This window comes from Onychomys torridus, chromosome 12 (genome assembly GCF_903995425.1).
Source record: "Onychomys torridus chromosome 12, mOncTor1.1, whole genome shotgun sequence".
Classification (NCBI taxonomy): domain Eukaryota; kingdom Metazoa; phylum Chordata; class Mammalia; order Rodentia; family Cricetidae; genus Onychomys; species Onychomys torridus.
The window spans coordinates 5,826,824-5,851,969 of NC_050454.1; the positions used below are offsets into that span (position 1 = coordinate 5,826,824).

Below are 25,146 nucleotides of genomic sequence, written 5' to 3' on the forward strand. Positions count from 1 at the left end.
CCATTCTATTGGTAACACTTAGACTTGTAATGTACCTTCCCAAGTTTTCACCTCAGCATTCATGTAGAAAAGGGTGGCATTTGTTCAGAACACTGAAGTCATCTCTGGACCCAGCTGATAACTCGAGGACACTGGAAAGCCTCCTTTGGCCTCTCACAACACTCTTAAGTATGATACACCTGAAACTCACTTGAACTTCCCTCTCTGGCAGGTTTTACATGGTTATATAAAATAATTTAATTTTAAACAAATGATCCACAGTTTGTTGGTTTATCGTCTAATTAAAATTTATGAAGCATCACTTTTGTGCAGAAACACTATTGTAAATGCTGGGATCCAACAATGAGTTTTCTGTCTGGTAGTATAGGAGTTTGGGGGACAGATGGTCTTAAGATCACGATGCTTCCTGATTTCGTTTCTTTGCATGTAACTTGCAGGTAGTAAGCCTGAATGCCTTCTGTTTGCAATGTAAAGTGTGTCTACAAAAATACAGACTAAGTACAGTCTGAACATTGGAATTGTTCCCTATTGCACAGGGAACATGGAGGTATGAATCTGCTTCTATCTGCGTTCATGATCCAGGCCTTGGTTTCTTGATTCCACTTGGGGTGTGGTTTGTAAACAGAGTAGTATGCATCTCACAGCCTCTGTCCTGTCACACTCCTCTTCTAGGAGTGAGTTTGGGCTCTTAGATGTGCCCCTCGGTATCATTTTCTAAGCATGGCATTTTGAGGGAGGTAAATGTGGGAAGTTGTAAACTCTGAACTGGAGAAGTTATAAAGACATTCAGGTTCTAATATTTTCACTCTCACGTTTTTTTCTTTTCATCACAATAAGGCCAAAACTTTCTCTAAAACATAAGCTGTCACCCCATCATTGTATAATCCTTCCTGTTTCATGATATTGCTCATTTAGCCAAAACTGTAAGATCACATTTTAACTTTATAAAGTTTTAACGAAACTCACTTTCCAGTCTTGCAACTCAACTCCTCTCTTGATTGAAAGTGCGCACGCTGACCAGTATATTCCTGGCTGACGTGGTAGCTGTACTAACACACACTCTGGATTCTCGCACTAGCAGTTTGTGTTTATGCTGCCTGGGTGCTTCATTTATATTCAGCTGCTCCTTCCAGCTCTTCTGCTTGGGAATTAGAAAAGTTATTTATATAACACCCAAGGATATAAAAACTACAACCAGATTGTATCTCAGATTTAAAAACAGTTGCATTGGGGAGTTTTGAGTACAAGTTTGTTTGTGATTTTACTTTAATCTTTGGTTCAATTTTTGGTTCTAATCACAACTGGATCCTCATCGTTTCAGAGAAGTTCATAATCTGTGCCTTTCAATTACATATTCCCTGCTTCTTTTCGGCTACTCTCAAAGCTTTGCATTTCAACCATACTTTGATTGGAGTAACTGCCCAAAATAGTGTCTGTTGTAAAATTAATAAAATATAGACTCTTCAGTGAGCTAAAGTGACAAGGTCTTCCATGACATGGTACCAGTTCCTATAGATGAATTGCTAAACGGTCTTATAAAGGAAATAACTGGAGCCAGATATAGGGGTAAATTTGGAAAGATCAGAGAAACAGAACAAACCACAGCCAATGTCGCCTCACCAACTTCTCAGCTGATCTTGTTTCCTCAGACTGAAAGCTTCTGAGTCCTCACCCGAATGGATCTCAGCTGAACTGCTGCTGAAAGCCTAAAAGCTTAAAAGCCTAGAAGCTGCTAGTTCCTGGTTCTCACATCTTTATATACCTTTCTACTTCCTGCCATCACTTCCTGGGATTAAAGGTGTGTGCCACCATGCCTGGCTCTTATTTCCATTGTGGCCTTGAACTCACAGAGATCTGGATGGATCTTTGCCTCCTGAATGCTAGGGTTAAAGGTGTGTGTGCCACCATTTTCTGGCCTCTGTGTCTGTCTAGTGGCTGTTCTGTTCCTGACCCCAGATAAGTTTGTTAGGGTGCACAATATATTGGAGGACACAATATCACAAGTTCCGACCTGGTACCATGAACTATGCGGGCCCAGGGCAAGGATGACTATTTGTGTAGATGATATAGTATGCTGCCCAGGTGTCTCTTCAAGATTGAGGCTCTCATTGCCCTAGCTGCTGGGAATGTTGACTAGTGAAGGCGCATAGCTAGATCCCTCTGTGCTAATTATCAGCTGAAGGAAAACACAAGTCAAAGTTACCCTTCTTTCTTGGGGATTGTCTTGTGTCCACTGACTAATAGGTGCAGGTATAAAGTCCCTCATCACTAACTTCATGGAAGGACAATTCTACATGTCAATTCCAGCTGTCACATCCTCCATGAACCCATCCAGGTCTTAGTTGGAGCTACATCATAGATCTCACCTAGCAACTCCTTTAATCTCCTATAAATGCAGACTACAAGGATACCGCTCAATAACTTCCTGTGTGCAAAGTTATTTCAGAACCTATTTCGTAGGCAACACATCCTCAGACTAGAGTTTTGTGGGAGAAGAGAGAAGAGAGATCACTATTTGGCCATGTAGATGTGATAGGGAATGCCTCCCATAAGCGATACTATGGTATTGAGAATGTGAGTTATTTTACTGTAACAGAAGGAGGCTCAGGAAAGATTTCTTTTTCAGAACAAGTGGCCTTTGAGATTCATTTGCAAAAATAAGTAGATGTTTCCCAGGCAAAGAAAAGTATAAGGTGGCCTGGGCATGAACACTGTTTTTAAAGACGTAGCGACACACTCAGTATGGTGGCTAAAAGATGAAGCCCACATGTGAGATTAATGGGGATGAGGAGCCAAGCCACAGAGCACACCACTGATGGTAAGGGTCCCCAAGCTGTAGTGTCCTCTTCTACTGTCTACCCAACCTGTCAGACATGGAGCCTTGGTCCACATATAAGATGGGACCTGAACAGACTTAGAGGCATTTCTCTCCACTGATTCTGTTGAAGTCTGTTTTCTTCAAAACTGTTATTTTACATTCTACTCTATCCTACTTTAGAAAAGCTTAATATACATGAAGAGCCCAGCTTTTTATTTAAAAATAACCATGTATAAAAAGATATAAAGTGGTCCATTGTTGTGCTTGAAATTTTATGATTAGAAAATTTCTAAATGTTTTAAGTGGGGGGGGGGGGACAGAGTAAACATGTGAGCCCCACTTTTTTTTTTTTTTTTTTTTTTTTTTTTGGTTTTTCGAGACAGGGCTTTTCTGTGTAGCTTTGTGCCTTTCCTGAATCTCGCTCTGTAGACCAGTCTGGCCTCGAACTCACAGAGATCCGCCTGCCTCTGCCTCCCGAGTGCTGGGATTAAAGGCGTGCACCACCACCCGGCATGAGCCCCACTTTTGTTTCTAATACATATCTGGTAGCAGGAAATTGGCCTTTTCTTGTGTTGTTAGTACTAGTAAATAATTGTAAAACTGAAGAATTGGGATTATTCATTTTACCGTTGAGAAACCTGAAATCTAGAGCAAAGAAATTATGTACCTAAGATCATACAATATGTATTGTCATTACCAGAACAATGTAACATGCTATTTATCTAGCGTGTTCTCCTTGTTGTGACCAAATATGAGTTTGCTCGACCCTTCTAAATGGCCAGGAGTCAGGAAAGTAGATGTGTCAACCTCAGGAGCCCAGTGACCCCATTAACCAGTCAGCTCTAAGTCTGTTACCCCACCTGAGAGATGACAGCCTGGACTAGAGGAAGTGCTAGCCCCTCCACCCTGGCAATGTGAATGAGGGACAGAGGTGTACAGTAAAGGGAATTGTTTAATATAGCATAAGGTGTCCTTCATGGCCTGTGTCCAAGCCAGCCACTTTCTTGGAAACTTTTTTTTTTCTGACTTGGGGACGTTTTTCATGAGGCTAATTTTAGGCATATATAAAGCTTATTTTTCACTGCACAACTGTCCGGATTACCCATCCTGTGAATAGAGCACTCAGACCATAATGCTTTCCCTTAGAAACTGACTCAGCCTTGTATGTTGCTCAGAGCCAAGCCTCAGTGCAAACAAAGATGCTCTCTGGTCTAGCATTTTCCGGTTTATTTAACTCCATTGCAGAGTGGGTTTAAGAAGAAAAAAAGTTAAAACCCCCAGAGAAGCAAAACAGAAGCCCCAGGAAGACAATTTACAGTCACATTAACTCAGGTCACCAGTAGAGAAGAAGCAAGGTTATCATTCTCCAGACCATCATCAGCTCCGGAATTTTACCCTGTGAGCCTCTGCTATTTTAATTTTACTACTTCAAGATGGGGGAGAGTAGGTTAATAGTTTCCATGAGTTTAGACTATGACCAAAGGCAGCAACAGAACTCAGGCAGCCGCAGCTCATAGGAGAAGATGATGATGAATTTACCAGTTCATCTTGGGATGGATTTCCAGAGTTGGGGACAGGGGACCAGTGCTGTGCTGCCATGGTGGAGTGACATGCTATTTCTTCATTCATTCTTTCTGTAGCCATTCATCCCCAGCTTGTTTTTATCCCAAGTAGTATACTGGGACAGAGAAATATATTTGTAAGAGACAATCCCTTCCTTTAATGAAATTATAGTGTTGTAAATTCAGGAGGTATATACAGTTACGTGCTCTAAGAAAAATAAATGAAGAAGGAAATAATGTGTTCAGGTGTGTCATTAAAGAGCCTTCTGAGCTGTGTATTGGAAGGTCAGATGGAAAATTGCCACAGTTCATTCATGTAGTCATGAGTCAAGACACATAAGTTGGGTATTTCCCAGGGGGGTGAATGAGAGTGAGCAGTCTGCTTAGATATGATAAGGAGCTCAGCCTAGAGATGGGGGGGGGGTCAAATGTCATTGAGGGAATTCACTCTGTATTACGGTGCCATGAAGATTTGTTGTCAGGAAAAATACTTGGTCACATCCATGTTTCAGGAAATAAATTGGGCATCTGTAGAGTGACAAAGGGGGGTTATTTCAAGGGGGGAGATAGACGAAGAGCCAATGCCAAAGAGTTGCCTTGGGGTAGTTTTCAGGACACTTATTACCTCAATACAAGCATATCTCACCTCAAGGCATTTGAAGACCTCACAGTAAGAAGGCAGTTTCTCCTAAATTTCTATGCTCCATCAACTTCTGTGTCTTCCTGTTGATATCTATACCCTATGTTGATTCCAGATTCTAGTGAGTCACTTCAGATACTTCATTTAGAGAATAACACATATCACACATGAAAAAAAGATTATTGTTTGGGAACATAGCCTGGGTGTGGGGTGGGGTTGACAGCAGGGCCTTTTGAGTGCTGACTTGTTGAATATTAGCTCCTAAGGTTCATATGTATTCCTAAGGCTCAGTGTATTTTCAAATCCAGGTATATTGAATTTCTTAGCGTACTTTTCACAACCAGACTACCACTTTATGTTCAACATTTCTATCAGGAGTTCATTTGGCCTGGATTTTGAGGTTTTAAATGGGAGCTTTGATTTAGGCTCTGTGGAGGGGTGTACACTTATTGCAGTCATAACATAGATAAAATGTTAGGGGCCTAAGCAACCCTACTAGGTCTTTACTGCTGAGTCAAGTTTTACTTGTAATAGTATAGCAGTTTTCTAAGTACGAAACTGGGAGATGTAACTCAGGGAACACATCCAGCCTACCACCTCTTTTTATAAATAAAACTTGACTTAACTGCAGGCCCTTTGCTTCTGTGTGCTCAGAGTCAGTCTTTGTTATCTGTGGGTAAATTGAATGGTTAGTACCACAGGTCCTTACTATCTGAGCCTTTATTGAAAAATGTGTCCTCACTCTTTGTGTAGTAGAAAGGAGTGCCATAGAAGGCAGACAGTGGGTATTGTAAAACATGGATTTGGGGCTGGAGAGATGGCTCAGCAGGTAAGAGCACTGACTGTTCTTCCAGAGGATCCTGGTTCAATTCCCAGCACCCACATAGCAGCTCACAACAGTCTGTAACTCCAGTTTCAGGGGACCTGACACCCATGGCAAAAACACCAATGCATATTCAAAAAAAGACATTCCTTAGAAGCCAGAAATGGGTGGCGCACACCTTTAATCCCAGTACTTGGGAGGCAGAGGCAGGTGGTGTCTGCGAGTACGGGGCCAGCCTGGTCTACAGAGTAAGTACCATGATAGCCAAGACTGTTTCACAGAGAAACCCCATCTTGAAAAATTAAAAAACAAAGCAAAATGTGGGTTTGCTGCCTACTGCCTCCGACCTGCCTGTGCGCATCGTTCTCGCTCCGATGGTGCCCGCTGCCTTCCCTAGAGTGTTGTGATGCATGCTGGAGCCACAGTGCTCTGTTGACCAGCTGTCTGTCTCCCCTCAGAATACTCTGGAGCAGTGCAATGTGTGCCAGAAGCCCATCATGGAGCGGATCCTCCGTGCCACCGGGAAGGCCTACCACCCTCACTGTTTCACCTGCGTGACGTGCCACCGCAGCCTGGATGGCATCCCATTTACCGTGGATGCCTGCGGCCTCATTCATTGCATCGAGGACTTCCACAAGTAAGCTGCCATGCTCGCCTCCAACCTGCCAGTCCTCTTGAACTCTGCTCTCCTTGCCTGCCACACGCTTCTTGCTGAGCGACACACCAGGATCTAGGGATCTATTCTGAGAGCTATCTCCGGTGCAGGGATTGACATTAGGGGGTCCCTGTCGTTATCCAGTTTAGCCTCTGTTCAGAGCCTGTCTGCAATTGACCACGGTATCCTTGTGCAGCTATAGGTAGGGAAGAGCCAACTCACTTCGACAAGAGCCGTGGCATTTAGCAAGACGTCCAACTTCTCCCAGTTCTTCAGTTTGGTTATCTGACCAACACTTGACCTAATGGTCTCCTAACTAAGACAGCCTCTGCACCCCTGTTACTGTAGGGGTAGGAGGTGCTCTTGGAGAGATGCAGAGATCAGAGAGCAGTTCTGTCACCCAGTTCCGGTGTGAGAGACAGCTTCATGCCCTAGCCAACACCTCCATGTCCTCTCTTAGCCTCCTCCCCCACCAAGGTCTTGGGTGCCTAGCTATGCTTCCTCATGACATTGATTGGTGCAGTATGGTGCAGCATTTTGAGAAGGGTCAGAAAGAAAAGTTCTCAGGATCACGTCTACTAACCCACAGGTAGGCCTAGAAACATGACTTCCCTTCTTCACGTCTCCACTTTTACAGTCCCTCTTTCCTCCAATGTAGGAGGTGTTGAGAAAAACGACAGTTCTGTATTTCTCCTTGTTGTGCTCATGAGTTGGCTAACTGGTTCATCGCCTCAGCGCACATGTTTACCCTGGTCTGTGTGGGAAGCTGCAGGTATGGCTTGCTAACGTAACCAGGCCGGCTTCCTTGCTTCCGTTTGCTGGGCAGTTACTTTAAGAGTGGTTTGTAAGGCTCCCAAAAGATGAAGCACGTTGCTGACCACTTTCGGGCTACGCTCTGAGGCTCAAGACGGGCTGTGGGTTTCTTTCACCACTGCTGATTGTCAACATCCAGGAGGTACTTTCCACAAGCAGTGTGGGGACCTGAGACTCATATTTTTAAAATGAATTTCCTGACCACTCTCCCAAGGAGCAGCGAAAGCAAAAAACCTCACCCAAAGTCGTGAGGCTGAATGAATTAGAAAAAAACCCAGAAGCAGAAATTTTCAACCTGAATTAGACACGAAAAGGCTTGCTTTTAAAGGGCAGTCAAAGCATAAATTGTACTTCACATTATTGCTATTTTTAGCTTGTAATTACACATGAAAAAAAAAAAAAGCCCTGCATCTATTTAAGGGAAGTGAAAAGATACCAAGGGGGAGTGTTTCTCTGTCACTGTTCCTCTCCTCTTTGAGACTTTCACGATCCAAGAAAGACAGGTAGATGTAAGCAGGGCACACACATTTGTGTTGCGGGAAAGCCTGAGCTATCACACCCCTCAATTAAAAGAGGAAATCAGTTCTGACAAGTGTAAGTCTGTGTCCCTGCCACTTATCCTTCGTTTCTAGTGGTGGGGAGCGTGATTAGAGGAGACTTGGACAAGTGACATAAGCGTGTGGGTCTGAACACTCTAAAAAAGCAGCCTGGAGCAACTGAAAAGGGGGTAGGGAGTTGCATATCTCAAGCCCCAGCCTCCCTCTCTTTCAGTGCACATGGAAAAGAAATTATTTCTTAAGAAATAATGTTGGCAGATATGGGGGTGGGGATGGCTTTCGGATACTGCCCTTCTATGGGAGGAAAATAAAACACCATTTTCTAGAGGTCTTATTACTTAGCTTTGGAAGTACTAGAATACAGAGTTGCTGGCCCTCCAGCACGGGGTGCTAGCCTTCAAACACGGGGTGTGTACCGTACAGCCTGAGAGACCAGCAAAGGAGCAGACCCTGCTTCTCTGCTTTGAGAAAGCTTCTCTTTGGCTTTTGTGAATGGGTCTCCATTGTGGGCTGTTAGGAAACATGTTTTAGTTTAATTCTCACATTCACAAGCTTCGATGTGCCAATTGCTGTGTTGAGTGCTGAAGGAGACACTGGACACAGGAAGCTGGACAGGGTAGTTGTCAGTGCTGGACTTGTGGGAAGGAGGCAGAATATGCCAGCATAACAAGGATGCAGGGCAGAAGGGGCATCACCAGGAGGTCGGCACAAGAAAAGCTGCCCTGTCTTCTTCAGAACTGATCATTTGACTCTGGGTTCCAGGCAGGCCTCACTCAAGCAGACCTGGAACTGGGCCAAGTGAGAAACAGGCGGATTGCTGATAGAGGATTGGCTATTGGCAAAGCCTCTAAAATGGCATCTCAGAACTTGTCACATGAGGGGCAGAATCTTGAGGCTTAGCGAATGGGCCATTTCCATAGAAATACTTATGTCCTACAGCCCACTGGGAATTGAACTCTTTCACAGACATGGTCGCCAATAACTTTTGAGAACTCCCTTGTAGGGGGACTATTTTAGGTCCTGTACACAAAAGTATGTGGGAGGTGGCACTGGGCACACACGTGCATGCGCGCAGACACACACACACACACACACACACACACACACACACACACACACTCCTCATTTTACCTGGCTGGCTATCTTTAAAGGCTAAACCTACTATCTATTTTAGTAAGTATTTATTTCTTTGATTTTACCACTCCTTATTCCTAGTTATGAATTCATGCCACCTCTATATTTGAGTAATTTTGTTAAGTCTATTATATTGTCTCCTGGTTTATGATGAACTATACATGTGAATAAATTTTTTACAGTGACCAACATGAATAATTTTTGCAAGAAGATAGACTAGAAAAGATTTAGAACAAATACAGAGGCATGGAGATTTTCCTCTCAGGTCTGTGCTGGAATCTTTTGAATCTGTGTTTCTTGTGCCAGGGAAGGTGGGCTTACACTGCTCTTTTTCGTGTGTGAGGCATACACAGTGATCTGTGCTTTCCTGGCAGGGGTGTCATCTGTGGTATTAGTCAGGCTTCCTGGCCCCATGACAAATACCTGAGTAGGAAAGGTCTATTTAGACACATGGTTTTCAGAATTGTTAGTCCATAGTAAGCTGGTCCTTGGTTTTTGGACCTGTGGTGAGGCAGCATATCATGGAGGAATGGTACAATTGAACAGCTCTTCACCTCATGGCTGCCAGGGACAAGATGTGCCCTTGAAAGGTGTGCTGTCATGACCTGCCTTCTCCAACCAGCTTACCTCCCACATCACCTCCTGATAATACAATGCCATTGTGCTAGGACTCTAAGGATGGATGAATCTGTTCAAGTCAAAGCTGCCACAATCCAGTCACCTTCCAGAGGTTCATCGGTTGACAGCTCAGTGCCAGGTATATGAGCCTGAAGGGACAATTTCATATCCAAGCCATAACATTGATCCATTTGGTTGTTTAATTTGGCATTCATTTGTTAATTGCCAGAAATATGTTGGATGTGAAATGACTAGGTTCATGGCTCCCTTGACTGATGCACAGAAATGATTAAAAAAAAACATTTCCTAATAACATGGCTATCAACAGAAAATAATGTGTACAGTGTCTAACAGAACTTGGCATGTAACAGGCACTTAATAAATAGTAACCATCAAAACTGTTGTCACCCTATTTATTATTATCATCCACTTGGCGAGCTAAGCATTGGAAAACACCACCTCAGATCATGATAGCACAGTGACAACTCTAAACTCTAGCCTCTCAGCTTTGCTAAGGAAGGGTGATTGGTTAGTGAGAACACAGCTATACTGGAGGACCATGAGGCCAGACATCAAATCAAATAGTGCCTTTCTCATAGAAAAATATAGCAGGTGATTCATGGCATTAGGTATGGCTCAGATTCCTCCTGTACGAACCAATATAGTGGTCACCAAAGACGTGGGAGTAATTACTACTAAATAGGTAAAGTAAAAATAGAAGAGAAATTGTGTCCTGGAGGAGGCTGCGGCTACTTCTGCCCTTCCAGGGACCTCGCAGCTGGGGAAAGGAAGTTCTGCAGTTGACACCAGAGCCTGTGTCTTTTACTACTGATAACCCAGATTCAAAAATAATCAGGTAATCCAGAGCAATTTTTGCCACTGCATATAAACTTCTTGCATAAAATATCAATTATAACAACCCTGATTACTACTGCATTTGTACCATGATCCTCTTAATTTTTCTTTCACAGCAATCAATCGATCTGCTACTTAATTCATATTTATTTAGATTACAGCCATACAGATGCCTTTTGGGTGCCGCCAGGAAAATTAAAATGTACATACAGAGTATAATGTATGTAAAAATGCTATGACAACCGTGAAGTGCTTGGCAGAGTATTAGATGACTATCATTATTTTCTTTTAAGTCTTACTACAAGTAGATAAATTTTAACATCATTAATCTCAAAACCATTTCCATGAAAAACTTTAATAACTTGCTCAGTATCTCTCTGTATATCCCTTTGTTATTTGTTTTTAGTTTTTTGAAATAGGAGCTTACTTGGTAGCCCAGGCTAGATTGGAACTTAGAGTGATCCTCCTACCTCAGCCTCTCCAGTACTAGGATTTCAGATGTGCTGGTTCTGTGTGTCCTTTAACCATTTTTTCAGTTCTTATCTGGGTCCATTCTACACCTTCACAAATGCTATCCTTAAATTCTAGAAAATACAGATGGATTCATAGCCCATTTTTCAGCCTGCTAATCTGCTAAGACAGAAAGATAAAAATAAATTAATATGTGAAAGTAATTTACCAATAGCTTCAAAACCTTATATGTGTGCATACATATGTGTTTATATAGACTTTGATCATGCTAAAATCCATCATGCAAACAAATTGTAAGCAATGTGTACTTTACTGTTTCAAGTTTTTCAGAAAATATATAGTAAACCACTAACCTTTGCCATTTGGTAAAACCTGTGTATTTGAGGCTTTTTGTGGTCTAGGATTGAAGACACATTTTAAAGAAAAAAAGCTGTAGAGATTCCTAATTTTGGGATTTGTCTAGGGCACAAGGCAGGCACACTAACATCTAGAAGCAAGTCAGAGCCTCCCAGGACCTGTGTCCATCCATGTTCAGGCAGGACCTTGTTTTCTGTGTTCAGCTAGGTCATGCCTAGGGACTAGTGTGGTTCTATGCATAGGATTGCTACATATCCATGCTGCCTGCTAAAGAGTTCCTGAAGGTTCTCTGTACAGAGCAATTCACACCCTCTTCCCTGGCAGACACGTAGTGTGCACCATCTGTCAATGTCTCTACTGTCTCATTCTCTTTAGGTCAAGGTCACACAGGAAGTGCAGACCTGGTGTCAGCCTGTGGCTTTACACCTTCCCTTCCCTGCTGTGTTCCTCTCTATCGGAATGTGCACTTGACATCTCACCGGAATTCTGTCTCTTTTCAGGAAATTTGCCCCACGTTGTTCTGTGTGCAAGGAGCCTATCATGCCTGCCCCAGGCCAGGAGGAGACCGTCCGCATCGTGGCTCTGGATCGTGATTTCCACGTGCACTGCTACCGCTGTGAGGTCTGTGGCATGCCCAACTCAGAGCAATCGTGAAACCTGGAGACCTTGGTGCCTAACAAAGGCCTTGGTGTTATCAGACAGGATTCAGCTCTGACACAGGCAGTTAACGCAGTGACATCACACAACTTACCTCACTCTGAACAGTCCCCCTCTCTGTACAAATGCTTCAAATCCTTACCCCTCCAGATGCAGCTATGAGAATGAAACACAGAACTATATGTCCCAGGAGGGTGTAAACTATTAAGCTAGAGGAAAGGCCATGGTGATGATGATGATGGTGATGAGGATGGTGAGGATGATGATGATGGTGAGGATGGTGATAAATCATTAACTTATGATTTGGTTAACTGCTTCTTTGGGCAGAGGGGCCATTATCGCCCAATGAGAAGGACCAGAGTTCATTCATTTCGGAGGTGCAGGGACTTCTCTTTCAAAGTCATAGAGGTTTATTTACTCAGTAGTTAGCTTCCAAGTGTCGCTCAAGAGGTTTCAACTGCTAAGAGCTGTAGAAGCACCAGGCACAGGGTCAGGCTGTGAGAATATGTAAGGCACACCCACCACCAGCCTAGAAGGAGATGAGGGACTTAGCTGACACTGTGGGGACATACAGCCATCCATACAGCAACGGGCAGAGACAATGGTTTTAAAATATTTTCCCTTCTTCTAAGAGCTACCCAGGCCCCTCCTTCCCAACAATTTTCTTTGTCATTACTGGCTCTTGTGGATACGGCACTTTTCAACCTCTTCTCCCATCTGTGTGGGATACAGGCTTCCCATCACATAGTCTCACTGAAAGATGCCCAAGGCTGCAGGCTGGCAAGGCTCTGAGAGCCCCAGAGAATTGGTCCACTCCGTCCACTGCCTTGCCTGTAACTGACCGTCTGGTTTTGCACTGTGTCTTGTTCATCCATAAAGCTCTGGTTGTGTGCCCCTCTCCAAGGTTGGCATGAAATACAGTAACAAACGAATGGCCTTTGTGTGAGGTCTGTGACCAGGGAAGAAAAGAGAACATCGGTGTTCGGCCATCATCTTTCCAATGACCCAGTATGAGGTTCCAGTGACCCAATATGAAGCCACAAGAAAGAGTGTAGAGACGCTTTAGAGGTCATTTTACAGGAGATACTAGGGTGCCAAGAAGTGCCACCCCCGGCTAAGTTCCTCACACATTCCATTGCATACCCATAGGCTTTTACTTGTGTTTTGGCTTCCACTGTGCTATACAAATTAGATTTGCTTTTAAATGCTGAACACTTTCAGAAAAAAAAACCATAAAATGGGGAGAGCACTGAATTGGAAGATGGCAAGCCACTGTTCTTGCTACCCTGAGAAACACCAGGCAGACCATTTCACTCTCCCTTCTGACTTTTTCCTGTGTAGCTCCTTGGGGTGCTAGGACTCTTTTCCAGTATTATGGTCAACTTTGGACCTCTTACAGGGTCCAAATGACTGTAGATGACAACTCCTTAAAGGCTTGAAATTGGGCAGGAAAGATTGTTCCATAAGTAAAGGACTCGTTGCACAAGTGCAGAAATCTACCTTTGGATCCCAGGCATCCATGTAAAAAGCAGGCACAGTGGCATGCGCAGTAATGCCAGCAGGAGAAAGAGGAGGATCTGCTGGGCTGTAACACATCCTTAGAGCTCATTGATCACTCATCTAGCTGAATTAAAGTGAGCCCTAGATTCACCAAGAGACTCCATTTTAAACAGTAACAAGAAGAATGACAGGGGAAGACACCAGATGTCAACTTCTGACCCTTGTGCGTACACGTACACGTACACACACACACACACACACACACACACACACACACACACACACACACGGAGAGAGGGAGAGAGAGAGAGAGAGAGAGAGAGAGAGAGAGAGAGAGAGAGAGAGAGAGAGAATTAAAACTATGCCATCTATGAATGATGTTTTTGTTATTTGAAACTTTTTTGTTTAGTTCCATTACTCGGTGCCTGAAGACATCTCAAAGTACAATATACCACTAGTTCTTTCTGGCAAAGCCAAACTTCCTGTGGATCATAGTTGTGTGTGCTGTCATACTTTGGGTCAGCCCTGTTTATACCAAGACTCTAGTACTTGTCAGCTGTAGACATGGCCTCATTCATCCCCTTGCTACTCTTAGAGAGCAGAGGGGAGCTTTGCAGCCATCACGGCCTGTGACAGCTTCTCTTAAAGTGAGCAGGGCACACGATGCTAAATATGGCTCTGTTTGTTCTCCAAGTAAACTCCCGTTTCTTCTAAAGGCAAGGGCTGCCGTTCCATGCTACCCATTACCAACTCTCGTGCAGTGCTTTACACATATGCAACTCTGCATTTTTTACAGAGTGCATTCACATCCATTACCTGCTTTGACCATCCCAAAATGGCATTCAGTCTTGTGTCCATCCTGTACAGACAGTCACCAACCTAACAGTGGCCCCTGGGGAACTTGTCTCCCATTATAATATATGTCCCTCTGTCCTGTCCTATCCCTTTTGGAAAGTATGATACACTATTAGTCCTCCTAGCCCTTTCAATTTTGTGTCCTTGCTGCAATTGCAGTAAATATGCAAAAGCAATTGGTAGCCTTGCTACATGACAGAAATCACTTTTCTTTGATTTAAATAGCCATAAACTTCCATTCTTACACCTGTCCATTCTTTTAACGAGATACTAAACTTAAAGACAAAGGGTCGTGTGCATTAGGGACCATGCTTTATTTTTCCTTACTGCTGTTTAGGAAAGCAAATTAAGCCCTGAGAGCTGAGAGCTGTAGGCTCTTTCCTACTTGTACTGTTTTTATATTCAGTGACTAAAAGAATCATTTTACACTATTTGAATTTGTTTGTTCTGTTTGGAGACAGAGTCTCTATAGTCTTGCTGGCCTAGAATTTGTTATGTAGACCACGCTGGCCTCAAACTCACAGAGTCCCACCTGCCTCTTCTTTCCCAGTGCTGGGATCAAAGGTGTGCCCCACCACTCCTGGCTACCATTTGCACTTATGTTATTAACCTCTAATTCAGTTTCATCCACAATCTGCTATGTCAGGTACTAAGGGTGGGGTGCAGTGGGCACATTACAGAAGTCTTGTAAAGAAGGCTCGGGAGGCTGGGTTTGTGCCCGAGCTTCCCAGTATCACTTCCATCCCTTCTGTCTTTGTTTCCATAGGATTGTGGTGGTCTTCTGTCTGAAGGAGACAACCAAGGCTGCTACCCCTTGGATGGACACATCCTCTGCAAGACCTGCAACTCAGCCCGCATCAGGGTGTTGACCGCCAAGGCAAGCACTGACCTGTAGAGTCGGCTGCCCGCTTAGCTGCTGCGCGTGAGGCGCTGAGAAGAATGAAACACAAGAAAAAGTTAAGAGAAGCAATAGAAAAATAGAGGCAAAGTTCTCCACCCCTGGGATGGTCTCTGTTCTTCACCTGCTGTTTACCTTTTCTTTAGAAGCACAATCACGATGAGATTTGTTGAAGTTCCTACCAAATACACATTTCACATTGAATCATGTAGGGCCTTGATGAGCTTTGTTGCAAGGACTTCCACATTTTTGCACAGATTACGGCCCGTCCCATTCACTTCTGCATTCCTGTAACTTTTAATCCCCATGTTTGTCTCACTTTTCATCTGGTTGAATAGATTTTTAGTGTGGTATTTGCTGTCACATGATTTTTCCTGGGTGAATGTGCCAGCCTGCAGGTGCTGTTAGCTTGATGTCTCATCCTGTCACCTTTCACTCTGGCTGTGGCTACAGAAGTTAGCCATCCTGTCGCCAGGTATGGAAAAGGTGAATTCTCCCATTGTGCTACACCGCTCATGGCTCCTGGTAAGAATAAAGTAGGGAGGTGGTTGTACATTTTTCCGTTAAGCTATAAAGAATTTATTTGAAAAAGATATATAAATTAACAGGAGCCCAAATTTAGTTTACAGTTATCCAAATTCAAAATCTGTAGTGCCCAGTGGTCAAAGCTCATTTGAAAACATGTATTGGCCAATAGCTAAAAAGTGGAGAAAGAACCAGATTTCACTACTAGGCTAAAGAAACCACATGGAAATGCTAGCCAAAGGATTGCTATTTGTATTTGAAAAGCCCATTATATTTCAACAGTTCTACCTTGGGGTTTTCCTTGCCACCTATCTGCACGTAAGGCAGACTTGCTTTTGGTACATTTCCAATTCTGTCCAACACTTTATCTTAGAAGTACCATGAATTTTCTCCTAATACACAAGCATGGTTACTACAGTTAACATCTATCTAAAGAAGGATATGTATTCAAAAGGAATCAAAATCTTATCTTTCTTTCATTTTATAATGACCCAAATCTGGTTTTTTTTCCCCTGAAAATTGCAAATTGGGACACATAAAATGAAGTTATGTAACCATGTTTCATCTTCTTTAAAAAAGAAAGAAAAGCTGGGAAAAGATTGTGAAACCAGAGTCTTATTATTCTTATAATCCTTCTGCAACTCAAGTACATATTGCAGGAGACATTTTCCTATCTTCAATGTGACATTTACACCACACTTCCAAAGACAATCACTGAAAACAAAATTGTCTTTCTGAGCTAAAAATATGCAGAATGGCTGCCGAGACTCTTTTTGCGAACTCTTATTAGCCAGTGAGACGCTTGCATGCCAACTGGAGCCAGGCGGCTCTGTTGAGAGGACAGACCTTGCTTAGCAGTCACAGCTGGCCATTTTGTGAACTCACTGCTCAGTATCTTGGCGTGAGATTCCCAAACCTCTCTTTAAATCTTCTACAAATATATACTTTTAAATTATGGAATACTTTAAATATACAGAAGGGTATAAATACTAATATAATGAATCCCTCTGTAGTTAACACCCAGTCCTAGAAATATAGTCACCTTAAATCCCACAAATACCTTTTTATCTCTCTTAGGCGGTGCCGGGAGTTGAACTCGGGCCTCACACACTTGACAAGCACCCTGCCGCTCCTGCTTCCCCAGCCCTTCTGTTACTTTCTTTTTCTTTTTAAAATCTTTATGACATGATGATCTTCTAGTCTGACAGTTTTAATTTTAACATTTAGAGCAAAAAAAATTTTTAATTACTTGTGCATGTTTAAAATTGCAAAGCCATGCCTCAGGAATTCCATAAAGTTTATTTTACTTGAATAGAAGTCATCATAAAAGTGATTAAAAGAAACCCCTAAGCCTTTGTCACTCAGCTCGTCTGGGTCAATCTGTGGCTTATTTACTTTCCTCGAAGCAATTTGCATCCCCAAAGCTATGAGTTGCAGGGCTTCCTCTGCTGCCTGCTCCTACCTTGCTCCTCTTCTGTGAGAGTCATGGAGGGCAGCTCATGGATTTCAGGATATGGTGGTAGCTCTATCCCTGAATTCCTGTGTTCCAAATCAAAGGCTCGCCTGTGCCAGTGACCTCAGAGAACACTGACTGCTAGACAGTTGAGATGGCAATACAGTCTGCTTGAACTCACGAAAATGTTCACCATGAAATAGTTCAGGAAATTGTCTTTCTGCCAAAAGTAGAGTCCAGTTTAATGAGGGCAGGAATTGTGTCTAGAAATGCAGTAATATTGCTGTAAATTTAGACAACAGAGGAAGAATTTATGTAATATTTATACTATAGAGCAATAACATCCTACTTGTTTGTTACATTTAACTAGTTCTGTAACCAGATGTTTACATGTTACAGGAAAATGCTGCCTGCCACAGCTTCTTCCCTGAGGTTTTCTGGGCAGAGCTTTGCCTGCTTACAGCCTTCTCAGAGCTTTCTCATCAAGTAACCTCAGAGTATCTTTACCAAAGATTTTTAAAGTGAATTTCTTTTTAATATAGACGTATCCTTTTATAATAACAAATGTGCACATACACATATACAGAAATATTTAGAATTAGATGTTTTTCTTTCACAAGGTCTAATACGTATAAAGGATCCTACTACTTTATTCTGCAATTTTTTTAATATATGATTTACATTGCTTTCTTGTTTTCTTCTACTACAAATTTGATTTAAATAATACCCAGTCACTGTTCTTTACTCTTTTAGCTACATAAAGTTTTGCCTACTGTAGAGATATAAAGATCGTATTACTTTAATTATTATACACATTATCTTTTGATATATTGCCTCACTATCATTTAAATACATAAATAGTTAAAAAAATATAATGTCTGTAACAGAAAACTTGTCAAATTCTATCTGAATTGTTTAAATATCAAGAGCACAAACACTTGGTTATTCTGTATCAAATGAAATACATAAATAAGGAAAAAACCCATGGGCACGAGCTCTGCAGAGAATATTTCAAAGTAAGATTCTCTTTCTATTTTGATAGTGGTGGGGATGGATCGCCGAGCCTTGCATGAAACAGACAAGTGCTCTACCATAGCTAAGCCTCCTATCCAGAATAAGATTTTGTAGTTGTTGGGGTTCCCATTTCAGACTGGCTCAATATAACATGGGCAAACAAAATTGCCTTTAAAGCTCACAAAGACATCATCACAAGTCATAGCTCAAGGACTCAGCATTATTGAAATATTGCCATCTCTGCAGCTCAAAGATGTGGGCTTTTTCCTGTCACTAGCACATTGCTGTCCCTGTTGGAATGACCTCTCTGATCACAATTACTACATGGGTTTTATGCTGATTAATGAAATGCACTTAACAACACTAATTGTTTTCTACAAAAAAGTCTGTAAATATGTCTATGGTGGGCACTTAAAAAGTATGGACCTCAATGACGATGAACAGCTATATTGTATTTGGTCCAGGGGAAGGAAAGCACACTCTCTGTGAGACCGCAGTAGAGTGTCAATAGACCAGAGACAGGACTCTGCCAACACAACTGCCAACCATCTTCCTAGTTACTACAAATCCTATTAATGTGAACCAGTCAGGAATAAGAGTGTTATTTCTATTTGATATGGTTGGGGCTTCTCCTGTCAGCTCTGTGTTGGTTGCCCCCTGATCCTTCCATTATCAAGTTTTGAAGGGTGTTGGGAAAATTATGGCAGCTGTTAGGGAGATCAGGAAAACATGGATGCCACCTCCCAGCCTCTCCCCATCCCTGTTGGCTTGGAAAGGCATTTTTATATATATATATATATACATTTCTAGAAATATTGCCATTGTACCTTAGTATTTCACATTTGTAGTTTAAACAAGTGATTGTCCATCTGTTGCCTGAAGCTACAGTACATGTGTGTTATGAATGAAATATGACAGCATGTTCCATACCCCTGCTTCAGCCATCTGTAGACAACCAGCAACCGAAAAAGATACCTCTGCAAAATGTGCATGGAGTCCATGTCCTGGGATGGCTCTTCTGGTGCACTTTCATGAGAGACAATCAAAAGCAATCCGTAATTGTGCCTTATTTTTAAATAATCTTGTTTACACTACTATGACTATTGTTTGGTAATAGAAATACTAAACCCCAGATCTCAAAGTTGTAACACACACACACACACACACACACACACACACACACACAATGGAGGGTGGGGGAGAGCTGCATCATTCCATCTTCATACATTGTTTCTTCAGTTTGGAAGGACCTTGTGAGTGTCACGAGAGCATGCTCGTGGCCAAAGTGATCTGTTAGGTGTTGTAAATGCTTATGATTTGATCTTCCTCTTGCTTTACTCAGATAAAGACAGAGACTCGAGCCTGTAACACCCATTCAGCACACACATGTTAAAACCATATTATTTGTTTGAATTAATAAGGAACAGTCTTGATTATTGATCAAGTTATGATAATGGTACAGCCATGCATATTTATGTAGTCGGTTGATCATTGGAAACTGCTGTGGTGCTGTAGGTTTGGTTAGCATAGCTTTATCTCAGACCTTTTACAATTAACCTGGTCAAAGCTACTGTGATCTAATGCAAGTGCTTAGCCCCTTGCTTTCTTCTCTCCTCTCTCCCCTCCCCCTCCCCCTCCCTTTCTCCTTCCCTCCCTCCATTCTTTCTTTCCATTGTTCCTATTAACACTGCCCTATTAGGCCCATCTCTTTAGTCTAGTTAGGATACCATAACATTATGATTGCATTAGAGGAGAAAGGTACCAGAACATATACTTGCCATCCAGAAAATCCTTGTTTTACAAGGGCATGTTCTTTAGGCTGTGTGTATTCCTCTAGGGAGATATGGACTTTCAGCTGTGTTTTAATGAGGCCTTGTTGGGAACTTTTCTCAGTCCTTCTTGAAAATGGGTCTAGTTTTCTCACCTGTGGATATGCAAAGTAAACTTTCTAAAGCCAAACTGCTATTTGTTTTTAACTCAAAAGCATTTTGACCACAAAACACTTGAATTTTTAGTGACTGAACATGATTTTGTCCCATTGAAATTAACTTCATAATTGTCCTTGTGGCAAGGGGAAACTATTAATTTTCCCGGTTTTTAACATTGCAGCACTTAACCCATGGTTCATATTAAATGATAATAATTCACTCACAAGGGGTAGGTTAGCACTAGAACTCTTCTTAGAATGTAGATTATTTTGCAGGCATATTTTCCCTTAGTACAGAGAAGAAAGATACTAATTTACTTTTCTGTTTTAATTTTTCCTTCCTTATACAAAAAGTTTAGACAATATTTTAGTTAGCGACCATGCATATGACTAATTGTGGAAAGCTATGTAAAAGACACATTTTTATCCATCTGATTGGGAAAAAAAAAAGCTCATATCTTTTCTCTTTGCTTCTGATTGGTATTTGTTTTATAGCAATGTCTAAGCAGGATGATAAGTATCTCTACTTCTAGCATTTGTTAAAAATTAGCATACTACAAATACTCAAATTCTTTTGTAATATTTAGAATGAAGGGCTAAGTTAAGTTTTCAAAGATACTCATCCACTTAGAAGCAAGACAAAACTTCATTCATCTGATAGTCATCTACTGTTTAAACAGAATACTGTTTAAATAGGCACAAATGCACTCTATGAACTTATCTTTGAACATAACTTCTAAATTCAGTTCTCAATCTGAGAAGTATAATGTTCTGCCAGGAATACAGATGTCACCATGTCACCTCGTGCTCTACCCCAGTGCTGGGAGGTCTTGCTGAACACAAACAAACATACTTCGGTGCAGTGCCTGGCTAAACAGTCTTATAGTCCTTAGAGAGATATGCATTCTCTTGCTTTCATGACTGATGACTATAACATTTATCATTGGATGTGGCCAGTGTGGAATACTACTCAAAGCAACCCAGCCTAGCTGGAAAATTACATAGAACCATTCTAGATTCTAGACTCTTCACCTCTGTGGCTTTGCTATCACTAAGTCCTTCAGCTTCTCATTTACTGACATTGACATTGACAATGCCTGTTACTCTGACAGAATCCAAGTCATTGAGAAGTGAGGGAGTGAGCTAAGGCATATTCCCTTCACAAGAGTTCTGCTGTCTGGCCTCATAAAGTCTCCTGTGTCCTTTGCCTTTCTGCTTGTCTTCTCAAGGATCTCACTGTCTATATTGCCTTGATGGATAGACAACAAGGCTCTTGACACTTGTAAGTTCTGTATCAATACTAGTCTTTGGTGTCAAAAGTCTTCCATTTCATTCCTAATATTTGTGTCTAAAGCAGGCAGCTTCCTTCCATGATCAGTTTATCCTCTCCTTAAGAGTTCAGGATTTATCTTGTTTTGTTTCCTCAATATCCTTATTCCGTAACTGATCTTGTTTTAATGATCATTGTTGAATCACTCTGAGAGATTTGAGCTGACTGCAATAAGGTCAGTCTGTACTTCTTCCTAGGGAGGAGTGTGGCATGGGAAAGACTAGTTTCTCACCATGGCCTCTGTGGGAGTTCTGGGAGGACATGTGAGGACACCCTAGGCTGACTTACTGGCTTCATTGGGAACCTGGAAGAAGAGTCCTTAAAGGCCCAATGGGATAGCATAGGCTCCTTCCTGCAAAGATGCATTGGCCATGATGCACGGATTCTGGAGTGTTAGTAATGGCAGGAGAAGTGCTCACATACTCAGGCTCAGTGAGAGAGGAAAGTCAGCAAAGAAAAGTAAACTGTTAATCCCTTCCTATCAACATTCTAGCTGGAGGAGGGGATGAGGGGTCAGACACCACCAACCCATGCAGTTTGGATAGGCAATAGCTTCCTGTGGTCTTCATTGCAACAAGTGCATTCTTATTGAACCACACTACATCTTCGACTCAAATGTGACTGTCCTTTGAACCCTCAGAAAGGAACAAGCAGGCCTTGTCTACTTTTCTGTTCTTCTAGGAACACAATGAGGGCTCCCAGCCATCTGTCGTGCTTGGTGTTACAATTCTCTTACTGACTCCTTGCTGCACAGTGAAGTTTGCTCAAATGGTGCCTATCAAGGAAATAATCACCCTGTGAGGAAGTCTCTTTGTTTCAGCTGTCCTTGTCATTAAAACAGGGCCAGTCTTTGGGCTTATGTTTTCCTGGGTTCATAAAACAAACCTATAAAATACCAGCTTCCCCCCTGTTTTTACCTCCATTGTATTTGTTTGGTTTTTCAGAGATGTGTAACTTTTAAAAACAACTTCCGTTTCTACCCAAGGAGTAGAAAAGCTTGAAGCATCCATAAAAACAGCCAGAACAATTTCTGACAATCACAGGTTAGACTTTGTGTGAATTCTGTTGGTTGTGTTTTCCATTCAGGAAACAAATCGTCCTGACAGTGGTCAGATAGCTTCGTGCCTTCCCTTAGTAACTGTCCCGTGAACAGTTTGCTCCATTGATCTGACCCACCGATAATTACCTTTAAAATGTTGGGAAACATCACTGTGCAAACTCCACCTTTCACAAGGAAAAAGTCAAAAACTATTGCAGGACTGCTGAAAACTCATCACTTCTGATCCGTTCTTCAGCACAAAAGCATATATACCATCCTTAAGGCAGGGATGTGTGGTGCTGTGTTTAATGTATAAACGGGTAAATTCTCTCACTGTTGCCCTGGGTTACAGTTCAGCTAGCAATCATTAGTCTTTGGAAGGAGAAGGTTTTGTCTCTTCTTCCCCAGCTTTGAATTTGAGAGCTCTATAGCAAGAGCCTGCTCTCCGCCCCTGGGTAGGTAGCACTTATGGGTGGATTTCAGAGCTGTAAAATAATAAAATTCCTGAGAGAGCTTACAGACTGCTTTCACACATAGAACAGCCCTGGGAAGATGGTTATTAATAGCCCTGTCCTAGAAGAGAAAGCTGAGGTTCAGAATCATTAAGTGACTTGCCAAAAGCAATGTAGCCGGTAAGTGTGAGATCTGGGCATGTACCCAACCCTGTCACACACTTCTCACAGGGTACTGAAGGCCCTGTTCAAAAAAAAAAAACCCACGGAAAATTCACAGGGGCCATATGGTTATCAGTGGCAGGTGTACATGTGTATCATAGTGTTGCAGATCATTAAGAGCTTGCATGTAGCTATGTCATCTTGTGGGAAGCCACTGGTCTTTGTGACCAACACTGTGATGAAGCCTGTAGAACAAAGGCCACTGAGAGCAAACAGTTGTGCAGAGGCGCATGGCAACAAGTCTCCCCAGAGAGCGTTGGTTTACAATAATGGCAAACCTCTCTGGGCCTGTCAGGTTCAGGATGTCAACAGAGACTGTATCATTTAGAATACAGTAGTGTGCCAAGGTGACCTGAGTTTTAGGAAATCCCTCCCTCCCATGGGCAGAAACTGCTATAGGTTAAAACAAAACAAACAGAAAACATATTAGTCTCTCTATCTGTTCACATTTATGTAGAGCCTGCCAAGAGTATGCTGACACCAGGGTTTTTGATCCAATGAGCCCATGACCAAAAGGCCTAAACAAGCACTATTGAATGGATGGCCTTTCTGAAATTTAGCCTTCACTTCATCATTTGATAGGTGGTACCTCTCAGACTGTCGTAGTTTTGTGATTAATATACCCTCATCACAAGGAGGTTAGCATTGTGTCCTTAACAACAACAACAACAACAAATCCTGCTTGGAGGACCCTGGGTGCATTCTATAAGTCAGCCCACATCACAGCTCAACAAATGAGCACCCCTGTTGTGCCTGACTCCCTGAGAAGCTGTGCATCCAGGGGCTGTCAGGGCTTTCTTTCTCTTTTTTACCTTCTGGCTATTTGCTACCCGTTGCAAATCCATTGATTAATTAAAATATCCTTTATCTACATTACATCTGCACTAAATCTAGAAGACCTTTCAGATATCCTAATTTGTAAGTTAGGCATTTCCCCCCTAAAGTCTCTGCTCCATCAGGCCACTCATCTGCCTGTTCCCTGAGATTAGGAAAAGGCAAGTTCAATGGCCTCCCAGCCTTTTCCAAGTCTTCCCACAAGGGGAATATAGGACACAGAGAGGACCAGAAGGTTGACATCATTGCCCAAGCACTCAGTCACAGGCCGGAAAGGTGTCTTATCTTTCTGAGAGGTTGGGTGGATTTTATGGCTGGTAGGATGGGAAGCATTTCCTTTGGCACAGATGGGGTAGTCCATCCAAGCTATAGATCAGTGAAACCTGTTGAGGTCTTCTCAGAACTACCAGATGAGTTGCCTGAGGAGAGACTTGCCTTTGTAATTCTGTCCCATGTCATTAGACAAAAGGACAATAAAGAGGTGAATGTGTAAGGGTACTCCTTCATGAAAATACTTTTCAGATATCTTCATAAATCAACCACACATCCTGACTTGCTTTCATATAATATAAAGGACAAAAGGGAGATGAAATTTTCCCTTCTTCCACCCTATGTAATATAGTTCCAAAGATGAGAAAAAGCACAGTTGTGTTTTCTTTGAAGCACGCATGCACACATGCGCACACACACACACACACACACACACACACACACACACACACACACAGGTCTTCACCAAAAAAGCTGATTCTCCAAAAAAAAAAAAAATAAATGAATAAAAAATCTTATTTTAAACATTTCAACTCTTCAGACCAGGAAATTAATAATTCCCAGACCTAACCTATTTTCATAGCTTCCCAAAAGGAAAAGAGAGAGCTACTTAAATTTTATGTGAATCTATTTATCTCTTAGATATGTCAAAGCAATCTGATGCAGGAGTAGAAAGTGAGGTGTTTATCTCTCTTGCTTAAGTCTCTGTTTCTGTCAGGAAAGGGGTAAAGAGTAAGGAACCAGCATACTTGGGGCATTGTGTTACTGTTTTCTATCTGCTTTGCTTCATATTGAGGTGTAGGAATTAATAATTGGTTTCACAAATCCACATTCTCCATTGTGAGTAAATATTAAGTCTGAATATCT

At 42.1% G+C, this 25,146-nt stretch overlaps 1 protein-coding gene across 1 annotated transcript in view; it reads left to right on the forward strand.

The window, feature by feature from the left end:
* The window catches only part of LOC118594076 (LIM domain containing preferred translocation partner in lipoma), a 606,198-nt gene extending 581,503 nt beyond the window's left edge, over nucleotides 1-24,695 (forward strand). Inside the window, exons 11-13 of the mRNA XM_036203866.1 lie at nucleotides 6,302-6,480; nucleotides 11,804-11,924; nucleotides 15,082-24,695. Of these exons, the coding sequence (XP_036059759.1) occupies nucleotides 6,302-6,480; nucleotides 11,804-11,924; nucleotides 15,082-15,210 (429 nt within the window). The 3' untranslated portion in view covers nucleotides 15,211-24,695. The remainder of the gene's footprint in view (nucleotides 1-6,301; nucleotides 6,481-11,803; nucleotides 11,925-15,081) is intronic.
* The last annotated feature ends 451 nt before the right edge of the window (nucleotides 24,696-25,146 follow it).